Genomic DNA, 17,815 nt, shown 5'->3' with positions numbered 1-17,815 from the left:
AAGTATTGAAATATAAACTTCAAAACCCCTCTTTTATTAATTCGATGGGAATCTCAGTTGTTTAAAAGAAACCCTAAAATATCATCAGCGAACCAAGTTGGACCTGGACTGCTGCACGCCGCACCCCTACCATTGTCACTTCTTCGAAACTTCCGAGTTGTGAGCCGAACGTGTTCTTCGGGTTTTTTTTTTTTTTTTTCAATTTTATTAATTATTTATTTCAAGCTGGTGCTTCACATCCAAAAGGTTTATCTTTTTAACGCCGACAATATTCTCAAATTTCACAAAACTAAATGTTAATAAATCATCTAATTAATTTAACAACAGTAAGTAATATATTTAATTACTTTATTATTAATTAACTTTATTCTTCGTGATTGGTTTGCAGGCAAATTAATTTTTTTTTCTTATGTTATTATAAGGAATTTGAATTTGAAAGTCATTGAAAATTCTCATGCAGATTAATGACATGCTTATTAAACTTAAATAACTTTGCTAAGATTATGTTATAAATTAACTAAGTTAATTTAAATTAATTTAAATTAGTATTGTTTAAATTTTTTTTAATTTAAAACATTATTTTTAAAAAAATATCAAATGATATTTTTAACAACAGTTGACTTGTCAAGTCAATTAAATTTTAAAAAAAAATTTCTATTTATTTTTTTAATCGTTGTATACTGGTTTGGTTTATATATATATATATATATAAACTAGAATTTGTAATTCCGTTTTTTCACGAGAGAATCAACGGTTAGAAGTAAGTCATGTGTTTTTAACTGAAATGACGTGAAAATTAGTATAAACTAGATTCTTACCAAAAATTCAACAGAAATGTAGGGTAAGCACTTACACAATAAATCCGTGAGCTCTCCATCTAGTAGCCGTAGATCACATCTTCCTTGATACTTTAACACCGTTTTGATAAAATCATCCAGCCATCGTTAACTGTTACAGTGACATCACCCGTACCTTAACTTTACTGATAAACGGTAGCTTTTTTGAACGACCATTTTAGCCTTCATAACTATCACTTAATCTTATCCACGTCATAATCGATAGGGATAAATGCATAAATTCGGCGTTACGTACTTCATCTTACACAACAACCTCAAGGAAAACAACGAGCAGTTTCATGAAACGGCAATAGACGGCAAACTTCGACACTTTCTCCTTTATCTGCCTAATTTCGCCTTTGATTTTATATAATTCTTAGTTTCAAGGTTTCTTGATTGATAAGATCAACATCAAAGATAAAAAAAGGAATAAAGAAGAAGAAGAAGTGGTGATTGATAGATAGATAGGTATGGCAACTGAAAGCAAGCAAAGTGCGGTGAAAATGAAGCCAAGAAGTAGTAATTTTGATGCTTCCAGGGGAAAGATTGAATCTTCAATGAAATTTATGAGAATTGACAGCTCAAGCAAACAGAAACAACCTGTTGTTGATTCAAAGAACAAATCTGTCACAGCTGTAGCTATTAAAACTGAGGTAAGGTACTCCATCTCTCAAATTATGCATAACTTTTTTCATTTTTTCCCAATGTTTTGATCCTGAAGTGGCTATTTTTGTTATTGAGGTGATCTTTTGCATCTTGGTTTTGATTTTTATATAGTGGAATAGGTGATTTGGTTGTTTTGAGGTTCTTAAGACTGTTTTCAGTCAATTCAATTATATGGATTTAATGCTTGATTTGGTAGTTTATTGTGTATAGTTTGAAATGAATTGGTTTATGTGGATATGGTGTTTTCTGTATTAATTTTGTTAATCTGCAGGGAATTGATTAGTTTTTGGGGTAGTACTTTTTCTGGGTTCTTGATGGGTTTGGTTTCGGTATTTGATATTGGGGTTTCATGAGGCTTAATGTATGTTTTGTTTTACATCAAAAGGTAAAATCAAAATCAGCATCGAGTTCGTCAAGAACCACAACGACAACTACAACTACTAGAGTGAGGCAGAAGAAAGTATTCTCCTTGCCTGGTCAGAGATGCGATCCTCCTGAAGAGGTCTGGCTTTGAAGTCTTCATTTTCTGCTGTTGTTTTGGATAATGAGTTTTGTGTCGAAAGCATCATTCATTCTTATGTTTACTGCCCTTTTCTTTTGACAGAGAGAACCACTTAGGATATTCTACGAGTCGTTGTCTAGACAGATTCCAACCAGTGAAATGGCAGAATTTTGGTGAGCTTTCCCTCATCAACTACTTGATCATAAATGATTTTCTAAAAAAGATGTTGCAGCCCCTACCTTTGTAATTTCCTGAATAGGAGTGAGACCTGGGGTTGGTCCTAGTGCTCATTGTGATTTATTGTTGCATTGCTTACTCTGCTTCATTGGGATTTCCATGCTCGGTTCTAGGGATTAGGCGTGGCTCTGTGTTCATTTTCTGTTACCATACACTTTAGATGCTCTGAACTCCTTGCTATCCATAGCCATACGCGTCAGAAGACTCAGAACATGTTAAACTTAGAGTTGAGCTAGATATCATATCCACAGCCGACTCATTTTCTCAGCAGACTTTGAATCCTCTAGCAAACCTGATTGCAATGGAGCCTGATCCAGAGCACATTTGTGCAATCATGCATGTTCTTTGTATCCCCAACTTGAATCCCAGCAAATTAGAGCCTAGTGATGCTTTTCAAACTAAGCATCTCTATGTCAACAGTTAATAAACTTTGCATCCTACTATATAGAGCAGTGATCTTGAGCATGTACAATTGAGTGTTTAGATGCCTTATATGCCTCCATTGCTATACTGAATTGCAATACCTTGGTGTAAGTTTTGCACCCATGAGCTTGTTGGTCTCAACTTCAGGTAAAAAATAAACAGCGAAGTGTAGGAAAAAAATTGATGACCTGAATGGTAAAAGGTTACTTATCTATGCCTGCTTCTTTTATTACTTGAACTACTGTGCATGGTCTGTAAAACATTTGAACTTTCTTTCCTTAATTTATTAAGTAGCTTAGTAACTAAACTGCCTTCGCCTTTTTTAACCGAGGATATTGTTTCAACTACTATAGAAGGGATAACTTGTTTCTCAAACTGTGATGAACGCCTGAATGTTAACCTATCTCATAAGGACCTTGACCTGTCTTACTTCCATGGGTATTTTTACTTTCCTTTTTGATGGTTTCTTGGGCTTCGTTCATTCGAGGAAAAATATGATCTAGAAAAGATGTTAATGCCTTTTAAAGACGTTTTGGACATGTTACATGGTAACAAAGCATCTTACACATAAATGCACAGAATACAGTTGTGCTAAAAAGATCTTCCTTTCCACCTTGGCTGGATATCTTGTGTTAGATATCTTATGTAAACTGTGTGAAATTCATTTCCGTTTTCGCGAGGAATTAGTAAATTCAGCAGCAATTCGTTTGAGAGGCATGGCAATTCAATTTGCAGGATGATGGAACATGGCTTACTTCCCCTAGAGAGGGCCAAAAAGGCACATGAGAGGAAACAAAGAAAGCAAAAAATGCAACGTTTGGGAACTCCTATTAAATCTATCAATCCATCCACTAGTAGACCTAAGAGTTCTCAAAAGCAGCAACAGATATCAAAGAATGGTGACCTTAAAGCCAAGAGGAAAATCAGCACTGACAGTGACGATGACGACTTCATTTTAAGTCACAAAAGGAAAGGGTAAGAAATAAATGTTCCATTGGTATGTGTAAAACATGTTTCTAGAAACATTTCATATAATTCCGTTTTCTTTGAACTGCATAACGGCAAGTGTTCTAGGCAACTTGACAACCGATACATTGAGACATTCTTGTATTTTCTAGCTTATGGAAACAATAAATGTAGATAAATTTCCCTTATTTCTCCACTTTAACATGGCGATGCTAATAACTTCCTTTGACAATACGCCTTCAGCAATTTGGAAGAGGGAAGATCTAATCATGCTTAAAATTTGGTGTGACTTCCATTTAATTGTACGCAATCTGTTATTTTCTAGGAAGGAAATATCGCTTCAGAAAATAGATTACTAGTCAAACCCTACGGAGCTTTCCCTAGTGATAGCTGATAACCTGACTTTGCTTGTCCTTTGAAGTTTGTCTTGATCTAACATTGAGGGAGTAATATGTAGACATAGAGTTCTACATCACTACTCTTTCCTTTCGGATTGAGCTGCTAAATATACATCCACACACCATGTATGGAAAGTTGGAAACTAAATGTAGAGCATGAATATTTTTTCCTCAGCATTCACATTACAGAACTCTCTCTTTTTATAACAATGTGGTAGTCATGACAGGTGCAAATCCAATTCAGTGCTTGAAAGTTAACATGGTTTCTACCAACAGAACTCCTTTAAACTGGAATCCAAAATATTTAGAGGCTAGGTTAAATGATTAATCTCCATCCATTCCACTTTGCTTAACACTGTATATGTTCTCTATAGGACTATGAAAAAAAAAAAAACCAAATCTTTCTTTACTACTTACTCAATCTATATCATCTTTATTGACAGTTTAGTATATGGCTAAGTTTTTTTAGTGGCCTACCCTCACCTTTTCCTGAACCATGTCACCTCTACTTTCTGACAAACATATACATGTATAACCCACACACATCATAATTATTTCTAAGATACCCGTATGCTTTACCAACATTCTAAAAAGGAAACGAAAGACAAAAAATAAATCATGAACTTCTCATGGAATTGGTCAAGATTAATAAAGAATAAATCTCTTGCAAATATCATGCAACAAGGTGTTCATGTTTCTTCAACTTATCTTATCGCTGCCCATATTTTTGCTAATAAATTTAGGCTTAAATGAAAGCATTCAGACACTTTTCTTTTCTTGTTAAGTACGCATTAAAGACGGATGATTTTTATTTTTTTTGTCCTACTAAATATATGTGTGTCTTTAGATCAATTCTTCCTGATTAAGGATACGCTATGACGAGATGGTGAAGGTTCCCTTCTGAATGCATCTGACAATGAGTGATTGATTACATGCCTTTAGCTTACACGGACATTAATGGCAAGTTGATAGAAAGACTAGGAGAAACTTGTTATCTATTCTGAAAAATGTTATGGACACCCGACCCTTAGCTAGAAACCATGAATTTATGAATGCAATACTGTCACGCATAGCAGAGCAGTCATATGCTTCATATCTGAACTTTTGTAGTGATATTTGTCTGCATACAATAGGGACATGCATGAACATATTAATATCTGTTGGCACAGTAGAGTCCACTCTCTGGTATTTGTGTATAAATATTGGAACCTCAATACCTACAGGAGTATTGTGTGCACATAATCAATTGCATGTGCATGAAACACAAGATAACTACCGGCTGTATGATGTACGAAGATCATTGATCGAGTAGAAATATATGATTTTGAACTTATTAGGTCCCACTCTGATGAAATTTAACGTGTTGAACTAAGTTGTAATGTCCATGTATGGGCAATACGTGTGACAAACAAGCGGTGAATCCGCATGATTCAGACTGTCCAGCCATACGAGGCCACAATAAATTTTGGATCAAATTAATGCATTGTGTCACCGGTCAATAAAGACAGTGAAAACAGGCGGGTTTGACTGTTTGATCATCTGATACCTACTATGGAAATATCTTGTGGGGCTTCGGTGAAAGAAGGGTCCGTTTTCCGCACTGTGCTAAAGTTTTCCATTGCATTGCTTCGGGTAAAAAGAAGGTTTTAAGTGCATGAGAGAGTGTGAGCCATGTTGATTTGTCATTGATGTGCAGGCGTAAGTTTCTGATTGCAGTAACCATTCATACCTGACTGTATCCTTACTTTCACAAGATGAGAATTTCATGTCAACTCATTAGCAGCATTCAAGATGAAAAGCAAAGTTACAAACCTTCATGAGGTCTTCCAAAACTGGGAAGAGGGGTAGGAGATTGGGAAGAGGAGTAGGAGAAAACTTCAAGATACAAACCAGAAGAGAATTTCTCTTTCCTTTTCTTCTTTCATTGCTAACTACTTAATTTCCTGATGCAGAAGTACTCATGCCCTGATAAAAGTCTTTTCGCAGTCTCCTCCTTTAACTTCTTCAGACATGTCAGTACTTAGCCTCGGCCCAACGAACGAACAAACAAACAAACGGGCTAGATGCAAACCTAATTTCTGTATGTGCTCCACCTGCCTCGTCAGCACCTTCCACTTCACATTTCCTGTGAACATAGATTCCCACGGTCAATGTCCTCTTATATAATTCATCGCTTGTTTGTTTAAGTGGTTTAACCTGTTTTTCATAAATAAAAAAAAACATTAAATCAATAATGTTCAGCTGTCTTTGTTCTATGGTTTTAATATTTTTAAAATAACATCACTGGGTAAGCCCTCTTGTATGAAAGAAGAGGTGAGGTATTTAGATTTGTTTGTTTTTATATTTTAAAAATGTTTTTTAAAACATTTATAAATTTTTTATTTATTTTAAATTAATAACATTTATAAAATTTTTATTTATTTTAAATTAATATTTTTTTAATATTTTTAAATCATTTTAAAACACTGATTTTAAAAATATTTTTTAAAAAAATAAAAAATATTAATTTAATATATTTTTAAATAAAAAATATTTTAAAAACAACAATAGTTACACTTTTAACTATTTTTTAAAGACCTTAATGTTTTTCATTAAAAAAAAAAAAATCACTCGTTAAACCCTCTGGTAATTTTGTCAGGCTGTCGATCTGTTATCTTCTTGGAGGTACCAGCCAAGTTTGTTAATAGTTCCATAACACGCTTTTCTGAGTGAGTGAGTGAGTGCTTAAACAGTGCTGGTAGTACTCATCAATGTCATTCGCAGCACAGTAAATGCCGCTGGGCTAACGCTGAAAATAATATTTTTTATTTTAATACATTAAAACAATAAATAATTTTAAAAACCATTTTAAATATTAATCTGTCTCCTGCGCCGCAATGCTAAGCTGATACTTAGAGAATTTTTAGCATAATTGTAGTTGTTGTTTAAATAATTTTTTATGTTAAATATATATTAATTTTTTTTATTTTTAAAAATTTATTTTTGATATTATATTAGTATATCAGAATAATTTAAAAATATAATAATTTAAAGTAAATAAAAAAATAAAAAATTTTAAAATTTTTTAAAACATATTTTTAAAATACAAAAATATTAATATTATTAAGTGTTTAATCATGTTTGAGATTGTGATGGATATAGTTTTTTATTTTAAAATATATTAAAATAATATTTTTAATATTAATAAATTAGAATAATAATAAAATATTAAAAAAATAACAATAATTCAAAGGATATTTAAAAAAAATAAAAAATAAATTATCATGGCCAGCTAGCATTGACAAGTAAAAAGCAAACTTATGACCCCATACATCTTTTTCAGGGCTGTGGATAAACCCCGGTGTCCTTCCTGTCATATTTTGCCAGGTTTTTTTTACCTTAAGCACCATCTTTGATGTGATTTTGTTGTTTATAGATACAGTAGTGATTATATTTTAAAATATTTTTTATTTAAAAGTATATTAAATTATTTTTTTATTTTTTAATATTAATACATTACAATTTCTTTCAGTTAAAAAAAATTGAGAAACTAATTTTAAGGAACAGGTCACGTATGAAGTAAAATAGAATGTAATTAGTTTTTTGAGAGTTGATTTAATAGCTAAGAGATATGCTTCCCCTTTGGTTACCGGAAGAGGCAAGGCCAAGGTTACTTTTGTGTTTTTTATTTAAAAATATATTAAAATAATATTTTTTTATTTATTAAAATTCATTTTTTATATTACCGCATCGCAATAATAAAACAAAAAATATTTAATATTTTAACAAACAGTGTTTGGATAACGTTCCCAGAAACTACCTAAATCTTGCGTATCTATTTACTTTTTGCACGGCTCAAACATTATCAGTTAGGCATGATCAAAAAGACACTACTTCATAAGGCTCTACAGATTTTAGTCACACGTGTGAAGTTTTGACTAAACTACGCTTGTTGATAAATGAGTACGTATGAAAGTTGCTCAAAAATACAATTATTAATAATAATAATCATAAAAAGATCTTCATAGTTTTCTGGGAATAATTGTTATTTTTTTAGTTATATTATCATCCTTTTTTTATTATTATTATGTATAAGTCTTAAGTTTTAAAAAAAAAACAATTGTGATAATGAGTATTCAATGAAAATAAAATTTATATTTTGTTATTTTTATTATAGGATTTTTGCATAGCTTTCTCATAATAATTTTTTTTTTTCAGTTGCATACAAAATATCAACACATTATTTTTATTTTTTATTAAAACTTGTTTTTTATCATGATAAGTTTTTTTATTTGTAAAACGATGTTTATAATAAAAATATATATTTTTGTTAGAATAAGAAATACATCTAGATCAAAGAGTTGTTTTTTTTCTAATTATCTTAAATTATTAAAAGTTTCACAAAAAATTACTTTACTTTTCTTTACTTTTAATTCAAAAAACATGTTACCAATAAAAAAAATAATTGACTAGAAAAATACCTGTATAAGAAAAGAATAATTTATGTAATAAAATATTTTTTTCTTAAAGATTTACATCGCAAGCTTCTGTATAAATATTTATTTTTATTATAAAAAACTAAAGAAAAGTAAATTTTTAAAATTACCCCACGGGGAAAATAAATAATTAGTTGAGTGCTAAGGGAGGTACATTCCTGTGTTCCACTGTGTAATACACGGTAAGGAAAAACAAAAAGGAACAGACGTATCGATGATTCAATGTAGCTTATCCATAGATGACGCGCCCTTGCAGCGATTGTATTAAAAAATAATAAAAATTATACTAATATAAATATATATTTTTTATCAGGTTAGGATGGATTATATTATTTATCGCGCAAGATAATTATTTGGGAAAAAACCCATCAATTCACACGTATATTTATTTAACGGCGGTAGAATACTAACATGACGGTCCAAAGATTCCATCTCTACACGTGAGAAATATATTAATTTTGGTATGGTTAATTAAATGCCCAAAGAAAAGCCAACTAATCAAGTATAAGAAATATAAGAGATCAGATTTTAAATTTATTTTTAAAAAATTATTAGTTTAAGTTCCACGAACTTCAAAACTTTAGAATTAATGGAATTAATTATAAATTGATTAAAATAGCTATGTTAATAATAAAATAAAATAAAAACCAACAACCCGTAAAATATAAGATAGGGTCCAAGAAGCTGGATAACTAGGCATCGAGCCCAAATGCGCTAGTTAGCTGAGGGAGGGTGTAATTACAGGAATGTTAAGGATGCCAGCGCGATAACATGATGGGGTCAAGACGATGTTGTCGGGCTTTAATCAAAGATTTTTCAAGATTTGAGACAGATGATGTCTTAAGAATAAGGGCAAAAGGATAATGGCCAAGTAAAAATGTGTGGCTGTGGACTTAAAGTTGCAAAAGCAGTCATCATGCACTTAAAATATCAACAGCTTCGAGAGTTCATTGGGTAGCCTGCGGGAGCCATCAGCAGTGACTGTTTGCTCATTTATAGAAAACCTAGCAAAAGTTGTTTGGGTAACAGATCAGGCAAAAAAACAATATTAATTCATTAAGAATGAGATGCTGCTGTCTGTTCCCAGTCAACCTGTACTCATCTTTCCTGTACATTACTTGTGTCTTGGGATAATGATTATTATTTTATAGAAGATAAACATCAATCACCAGGTTAAATATTTAATTTCTAGTTGTTAAATTAAAACAAAACAAAAAGGTACTGGAGAGAATAAAAATTACATTTAATATAAAAAATAAACTAAATAAAATAAATATTGAGGGGTGATTTAAAAAAAAAACACTCAAAAAAAATTTAAAATATAAAAAATATTAATTAAATTTTACATAACAACACAGATTCTAAAGAGATCTAAGAAAGAAAAATAAAAAAAATAGATTATTAAGTATTTTATAGCATGTTCAAGAGTGTGATTATAATTATTTTTTAAAATATTTTTTTATTTAAAAATATATTAAAATAATATTTTTTTTATATTTAAAAATTATTATTAATATCAATACATCAAAATATTTAAAAACATTAAAAAAATATTATTTTAAAATAAAAAAATTAATTTTTTTCAAAAATATTTTTAAAACACAAAAACAAACATGATCAAATTAATCTTATTTTATTTTACTAAACCAAACATCGACGGAAAATTTCCATCAACGTTAAAAGAATTTTATATCTACTCGTTTAAAATAAACTATAAAATCAAATCTCAAATTAAAAAAATAGTAATTAGGTTTTCAATATTCTAATTTTTATAAATCAACAAAATTAAATTTTATTTTATAAAATAAGAAGTCAGTAGTAAAACGTCGATACCCTTTAGCTTTTGTGGAAAGAAGAACTATCTTGAGTGCTAAATAAAGATTAATATTTCATGACAAGTTTGTATTCATTTTTTAAAGTCTCAGATAAATCTGGTAAGAAATCTTACAAGCACATGAAGACGTTGTTGCTAGTATACAATACATGTATTTATAATTTAATACGTTTTGATCCACCCAATCTTGTTCTTTATAAAACATTAGAATCTTCTTCTTCTTCTTCTTCTTCTTTCATCCTTCATTCTAGCCAAGTGATAAACTTCAAACCGCTAGCACCAATTGCATTGCTTCTCGAGAGTGAATACGGGCGTGTAATTCCCAGGTATATGTCAACAAGGATGCCAGCACGATAATATGATGAGGTCAAAACAATGTTGCCGGGCTTTCGTGTTAGACTTGTCAAGACTTGAGACAAATAATGTCTTAAGAATAAGGGCAAAAAGATACTGGCCAAGTAAAATTGTGTGGCTGTGGACTTGAAGTCCCAAATCAGTCACTGTTCACTGAAAATATCAACAGCTTCGAGAGCGTACTGCTTTTTAGCCTCTTCTGCGAGTGCGGTGGAGACGTCAGAAGTGACAATTTGTTCATTTATAGAAAATATAGCAAACGTTGTTGGCAAACAGATGAGGGGGGAAAAAAGGTATTATTAATTCTTTAAAAAAAAGGAGGAGCATGATGTCTTATTCCCTGTTGATAGGGTTTTTTTCTTCCTTTTCTTTTTCATTCTTGTGGGTGCTACTATCTGGGGGCACAGCATTGTAGCGTCGATGAGAATGATGTGTGCATTGATTGCCTTGCGAATAGAGCTACTAGGGTTTCGTTTGGCAGATTGCATGGACCTTCCTCAAGTTAGGGCTCCATGGTGCACTCTTCTCAGTTTAATCGTGGTCGTTTGTGTTCAACGAAGGGCTAAGATTTTATTAGGGTATTATTCTCTTTTAGTTGAGTGATCATTTTTTTCTATGCATCCAGCGTCTCTCATGAAATCTCATCTCTCTCACCCTCTTGATTAGTTGACTAATCATCTTGGCCTTTTCAGGATAAAATCAATGAAATTAGGATCAATTTAAAGAGAAAAAAAGAAAAAAGTCAAGTAAAACTATATGACATTTAATTTATTATAAACTGTAAAACTTTAGGTGTACTAACCTGTTATTTACTAAGATTAAGACAGGCATTTTTTTTTATATTAGAAAGCTTTCAAAACCCGTTTATGAACCATTTAAGCTGTCCTTTCTTTATTGATAAATCTCCATGAAGGCCAGTTATGATTTCTTTCATTAAAAAAACAAGTCATGACTTTTATTCATTTTTTCTGTCAGTTCAATCTTGTACTTTTATTATCGATCCGTCAGGTTTTATTCAGGCGTAGTCATCTCACATTAATTTTTATATAATTTAATTTTAAATTTAAACTAGTAAAAAAATTAGATCAAAAGAATTCAAATAATTTTAATATTTTTTTAAATTAAAAAAGATTTTTGATCTGATACCCAATATAACAAGGGTTTTATAGAGAACTGTGATCAATTTATTTTTTATTTTTTGAAACCATGATTAATACCTAAAAGATACAAGATAGTGTATGTGATTTATTGCATGGAGAGAGGTAATTGGCTAAAGATTTAAACTTAAAGAGTCATCATATGCAATTTATCCACGTAACCGGCACATCATAATAACCGGCAATTTATTGATGTGTGTAGGAAGATATTCAAAACAACTCCCAAGATAAATAAATAAAAAGACAAAATTAAGCTATTTTTTTTCTAAAATTTGCTTTCCGTGATTTACAATCAAGATAAAACTCTTGCAAGGCGCAATCATGATGAAGCGACCATTAAGTATCATGCTGATCACACGTAACCCTGTTCGGAAATGCTGCAATCTGTATTTTTTTTAAAATTAAAATTTATTTTTTTATACTTTTAGGTTATTTTGATGTGTTAATTTTAAAAATAATTTTTAAAAAATATAATTTTAATATATTTCTTAACCAAAAAAATATTTTACGAAATAACACAATCACAATCCAAAACAACAGACATTATTAAAGAAATGGCTCTTAGATTCTGGGTAAGGAGGAGAGTCATTTTTTAACATGCTGGGTAAAGTTCATTTATGAATGTTAAGCTGTCTTCTTAACATAAACACACCACGTGGCGAGTTACCATTTTGGGCCCATGGATACACCAAAATGGTAATAGAGCTGGGACCCAGGTGAGTTGGGGACTCGTATCTAGTTTGGTGGCTGAGTGTTGGAGATCAACGCAACTCCTATCCAAAATCACAGATGCTGGACCCCCGGCAATTTAAGTATACTCTCCTCCATTTTCTTCTTCTTCTTTCTTTCTCGGGATTTTGAAGTTTTTTGTAACTTTATTATTAGAAAACATCACTTACTACTTTAATTAATTAAACTGTACACGAATTACCAGAAATAAAATAATAAATTCAGTAAAAAAAACCTTATTAACTTAATTTTTTATTTAATTCAAATTTAAAATTAAACCATGCAATAACCGTCTTGACATAATTTAGTTAACTTCACCGATTTCAATGCAACTAAAATGACTTTTAAAAATCTTTTAAGAATTAATAAAGAAAAAATAGATGAAATTAAAATAAAAAAAATGGGGAATGGAAAAAAAATGAGGAAGGGAAATTGAAAAAAAAAAAAGATACAAAAAAGCTATAGTGTTCATCCATATCAGTTCTCAAATGTTTTATATGGTAGAGAAGAAGTAACGATTCGAAAGCTTGGGAGTGAAACCAAATAACTCCTCAATAAAGAAAAGAGAGAGAGAGAGCTGGTGCTAGATGGTAGCTAGGCTAAGGCCTTAGCTTATACAAGATCATGTTGGGACCGGGTAAATATGGGCCTTAAGATTTAAGCCGGGTGGGCAGTGAAACCCCTTGGTTTGGTGCCTCAAAATATCAAACAAAACCACGTCGACTACAAAAGATCTCCACAATATTATATTATATTATTTATTATGCAATGGATTAAGACACAAAAAGTAGGACTGTATAACCCCAGATTGCTGCCCCGTAATATAATATTATTACATCCCTACCAACCAATCGGGAGGGAAACCTCTAATCCCACAGAAAAGGGCAAAACGGTGACGCATATTCTCATGGGGTTTGTTAATGGGAGGTAGCGAGAAGATAAGGGACAAATGAATAGGGGAAACTTGTTAAAAAAAAAAAGGAGGAAAAATTGATCAGATGGGTGGCGTGGCACTGTAGAGAGGGACCCCATTGTACCATAGGGTGTCCCATTTCTCTTATTGGTCCACCCCTTCACCTCGCCCCCTCCCTCCTTCAATGCTTATAAGTGTTAGTATGAGTCATTGGGAAATGATGTGATAAAAGGCAATGCCCTTGTTCAAGTGTATACATCGCCAGCTTCCCCTGGTTTAAGAGCTCCCTCCTCTCTCTTCCCCTTTCTTCCTCATTTAAAGCCCAATTTTCAATCTCTTTTTGTTCACTGAAACAGCCAGGCACCAGTTCTCGTCTGTAACTCCACCCCCATATTGCCTCATCCTTCCATTATCCCACTCTGCCTATAGCAGCAACACTACCTCTGTTGTGCTCTGTTTTGTCTCAAAACACCAGCACTCGTTCTTTTCTCCTCAGCTCACCTCTCTGTTTTGCTCAATTAATACTTACAGCTTAAGTACATCCATCATTCACTCATTTTGGCACGCAATTACCCTCGAAAAAGGACCAATCACCCCACTGTTTTTATTTTAAAAGAAAATGAGTTATCATCAGCAACAAAATCCGGAGACAGAAAGCAGCTCAACAAAAGCATCCTCACCATCCTCGCCATCCTCGCCATCCTCTAACTCTAACCCATCAAAGAAACACCAACAAGACCAAGATTTCTCTCCTAGTAAGAAAATAACAAGAATAAGAGACTCTAGCAAGCATCCAGTCTATCGTGGAGTTCGGATGAGAAACTGGGGCAAATGGGTGTCTGAAATCCGAGAGCCTAGGAAAAAATCTCGCATTTGGTTAGGTACCTTTCCCACCCCAGAAAAGGCGGCGCGTGCGCACGATGCCGCTGCTTTAAGCATCAAAGGAAACTCGGCTATTCTTAACTTCCCTGAACTCGCTAACTCTTTACCTCGTCCAGCTTCTCTCGCTCCTCGTGACGTTCAAGCAGCCGCTGCTAAAGCTGCCCAAATGGACAAGTTTGACCAAAAATCCGAAACAACCACCACCACAACAGCGTCCTCGTCGTCTTCTTGTACGTCGTCTTTGACTTCTCTTGTCTCTTTGATGGACTTGTCGTCTCAAGATGAAGAGTTGAGCGAGATTGTTGAATTGCCAAATCTTGAGACGAGTTATGATGAGTTGAACAATGATTTTGTTTACTCTGACTCTGTTTATGGGTGGATGTATCCTCCACCATGGATGCAAAGCGTGGAGAATATCTGTCTCAGCGGTGGTGGTGGGTATGCTTGTGATGATTTTACACTGCCCAATGACAGTACTGTTTTATGGAATTATTAGTGTTTTTTTTCTTTTCTTTTCTTTCTTTATTCCATATGAATGTCTGTGTATGTATCTGTGTGTGCGAGTCCGTCCTTCCTCCCTCCCTTCCTTTCTCTTTGTTTTATTATATTCTTGTTTTTTTATCCGATCAAGATTTTTTGGCCCTTCTTGTTTTACTTTGAGGGTTGGAATTTCTCTTCTTTTGTGTTTTCTCTTCTTTTTGTTCCTCTTCTTGTGGGTATGTATATATGACTTTGAATCTAACTGTACAGTTTTTGGAAAGAGGGAAAATGTGTGCATAAATATCCTTTGCTTTTAGTTGGCGAAAATACAACGACGACTGCTGGTTTCATCTCAATTCTCAAGCAAGCCGAAGCTTTCAAGAATTGGTAAATGAAAAACCTTGTCCTTTATGCTGTCCCTCAGATGATAAATCCATGGAAATTCTGATAAAAGTTGAACCTGTGATTTGACTTTGGTGGCATTAAAATACGGTAAGAAAATGGTGCCAAAAGTGTCAACAACAAATATTTCAAAAAGGGTGGGCCCTCCACTCCGGGGGATTTTTGCTCTCATTCTTCTTTGTTTTGGATGCTAGGAGATTGGTTTTTGGCAGATGCTAAATGGTGAAAAAATGGCAAGAAAATAGAGGGTGATAATTTGCCAATTAGGGTAACAGTATCTATATCTGGTATCTACCCCCCCCTCCCCCCACAACACAGCTTCCACCCTATTCATATTTTATATAATTTCCCTGTTATATCCTCGTAGAAGAAGTGTTGCCAGATTCTGTTTGTATTTATGCCCTCTTTTAGCAAGAGAGAATTTTAGAATGGTGGCTATCAATTCTGTGGCTTCTATAGTGCTTCGATATTTTTCTTCCTTTATATTTTGGTGGGCATGAGACAAATTAATCTCTGAAACTTCTCCCGGTCAAGAAAGGCACCTTTAATTGTGAAAGCAAGAGACCCGTCAAGAAAACATTTAATACTGAAACTCAGGATTGAAGATATTTAAATTACTGAGAGTTAATGCAAGACGGCATCAGGGATTCTTAATTTTCCTGTGTACGGCACTGCCTGCAGGCTGAATGTGTCGAGGCCGAAAACGTTCCTTTCCTTGAGCTGTGTTCTCTTGTGTTGTTATTGCATAAATGGAAAGCATTATTGAGTCCTTGTGGCCTAAAAAGAACACAGGAGGAGGCGTTCATATATAATAGGCATGTCAAACAAAAGCCCCGAGGCTCCGAGCCTAAGATAATATCCCTGCGGGGTCCGTGTCTCGATTTCATGGTTGACCTCCCACAAACGTGCTTAATATCTGATGGTTGGATGGCATGATCATCATGACCCCCACATAGGGCACTAGGCCAGTTCAGTCACACTTCCATTCCCGTAAGAGGCCATCACTTTGCATGGTGTATTGAGATAGATGCCAAGAAACTTTTTGAGTTTTGATGGTAATGGAAGCCAGACTTGTTAGAAGCGCATTCTCATGCATTTGTATTCTTGCTTTTCTCGCAAAGGGGCAGCTCTCTTCACCTTGTCTGATTTTGCTAAAAATGAAACACCTAGCAGATTCATGTTTTTATAAATTGAAGCATAACGCCACGAAGCATGCCAGTAGTGTAGAGGGGGATGTTTGTGGTACTGATGTAAAAAATCTAAATAAAAATTTATCTTGAAAAACATATCTTAAAGACCCTTGAATTCCATCACTTAAAACCTTGTATGATTTTTACAGTACTGTCTTCGCCTAGTTGCAAAACCTGGCATCTTTCAATGCAAATTTCGCAAACTTTTTTTTCTCTTTGTTGTGAGAATTTTTAGGTCCATTATGCAAATTTCTGATAATTTTAATAAACATGACCCAACAGGGGCATACCTGGTGACTTTGCTACAGAATGATGGGGGATATGAGAATCACATCAGATGATCAGGTGTGATGAATAAAGTAACTGTTTGATGACTGTGTAGCACTAATAGCACTGGATTGTTTTTCTATTTAAAAAAATTAATTGTTTTTTATTTTGAAATCATTTTAATACAATAATGTAAAGAATAAATATTAAAAAATAAAAAAATATCATTTGTATATTTTAAAAAATAATATTTTAGAAAACCCAGAAGCCATTTTTTTAAAAAAAAATATTTGTATGTTTTAAAAAATATTTTGATATATAAATAATATTTATATATTGTCAAAAATAATAATTTTTACTCAAAAAATCGTCTTGAGTTCCAAGCAAGTGAACTCAGAAGCCGCTTTTGATTTTTGTTGCGTTGACTTAATCGCTTGATTGAGATGTGTGCTTTAAAGATGACACGCTAATTCGACCTAACAAATTAAGGCCCGTCTTGGAAAAAAAATTTGAATTCCGATTATTTAATTTAGTGTTTTTTAATTTAAAAATATTTTAAAATAATATTTTTTATTCTTAATATCAGCACCATAAATTAATTTAAAAATATTAATTTAATTTTTATAAAAAAAATTCAGTTTTCTTTTAATATGGTATAATTGCACTTACAAACAATACTAAAAACCCATTTATATTTATTTTTGTGTTTTAAAAATATTATTATTTGATTAATAATTTATTTTTTTGATTGGAAAATAAAATTCTATTATAACATCTAAAAGAGTATAAATATACAACAACTTTTACAAGACACCTATGAATATGAATATAAAATGTTTAGCCTAATATTTAAATAAATAAAAAAAATTTAGATTAATATGAATGTTTAGATTAACTTATATATATTACGAATAATATATACCACAACTAATGATACTAGTTTTTTTTTTTTTTTAAATACTTGATATGCTGGACAATGCACATTGATTTTCTAGGTAGCATCGCATCCTTTTCATTTCGTGCATTTTCAATTAGTATACTTAAACTTTTAGAACCAAAATTTTCTTTCATATGCTAAACATTTCTCCTTGTTTTTCTTCCTTT

The 17,815-nt window shown here is 32.3% G+C and overlaps 2 protein-coding genes across 2 annotated transcripts; both read left to right on the top strand.

Moving 5' to 3' along the window:
- Positions 1 to 695: 695 nt before the first annotated feature.
- Positions 696 to 15,141, top strand: LOC105122285 (dehydration-responsive element-binding protein 3-like). Its single transcript, XM_011021317.1, has 2 exons — positions 696 to 713; positions 14,107 to 15,141. Exon 2 carries the CDS (start codon positions 14,110 to 14,112, stop codon positions 14,866 to 14,868), a length of 759 nt encoding a protein of 252 aa, XP_011019619.1. The 5' UTR covers positions 696 to 713; positions 14,107 to 14,109; the 3' UTR covers positions 14,869 to 15,141.
- Positions 1,097 to 3,818, top strand: LOC105122284 (uncharacterized). The gene is made up of 4 exons (XM_011021316.1): positions 1,097 to 1,489; positions 1,888 to 2,004; positions 2,107 to 2,177; positions 3,400 to 3,818. The coding sequence occupies exons 1-4, from the start codon at positions 1,307 to 1,309 to the stop codon at positions 3,641 to 3,643; spliced, it is 615 nt and encodes a 204-aa protein (XP_011019618.1). The 5' UTR covers positions 1,097 to 1,306; the 3' UTR covers positions 3,644 to 3,818.
- Positions 15,142 to 17,815: the final 2,674 nt, after the last annotated feature.

Source organism: Populus euphratica, unplaced genomic scaffold, assembly GCF_000495115.2.
Source record: "Populus euphratica unplaced genomic scaffold, PopEup_1.0 scaffold19.1, whole genome shotgun sequence".
Classification (NCBI taxonomy): Eukaryota; Viridiplantae; Streptophyta; class Magnoliopsida; order Malpighiales; family Salicaceae; genus Populus; species Populus euphratica.
This window is presented reverse-complemented; position numbering and strand designations above follow the sequence as displayed.

What these genes read in the sequence shown, in the direction of transcription:
- LOC105122284 (XM_011021316.1), top strand. Translation starts at nt 1,307, where the DNA reads ATGGCAACTGAAAGCAAGCAAAGTGCGGTGAAAATGAAGCCAAGAAGT. An exon ending in CTGTAGCTATTAAAACTGAG is followed by an intron (nt 1,490 to 1,887) that starts GTAAGGTACTCC and finishes TTACATCAAAAG; the next exon opens with GTAAAATCAAAATCAGCATC. An exon ending in GATGCGATCCTCCTGAAGAG is followed by an intron (nt 2,005 to 2,106) that starts GTCTGGCTTTGA and finishes TTCTTTTGACAG; the next exon opens with AGAGAACCACTTAGGATATT.
- LOC105122285 (XM_011021317.1), top strand. Translation starts at nt 14,110, where the DNA reads ATGAGTTATCATCAGCAACAAAATCCGGAGACAGAAAGCAGCTCAACA.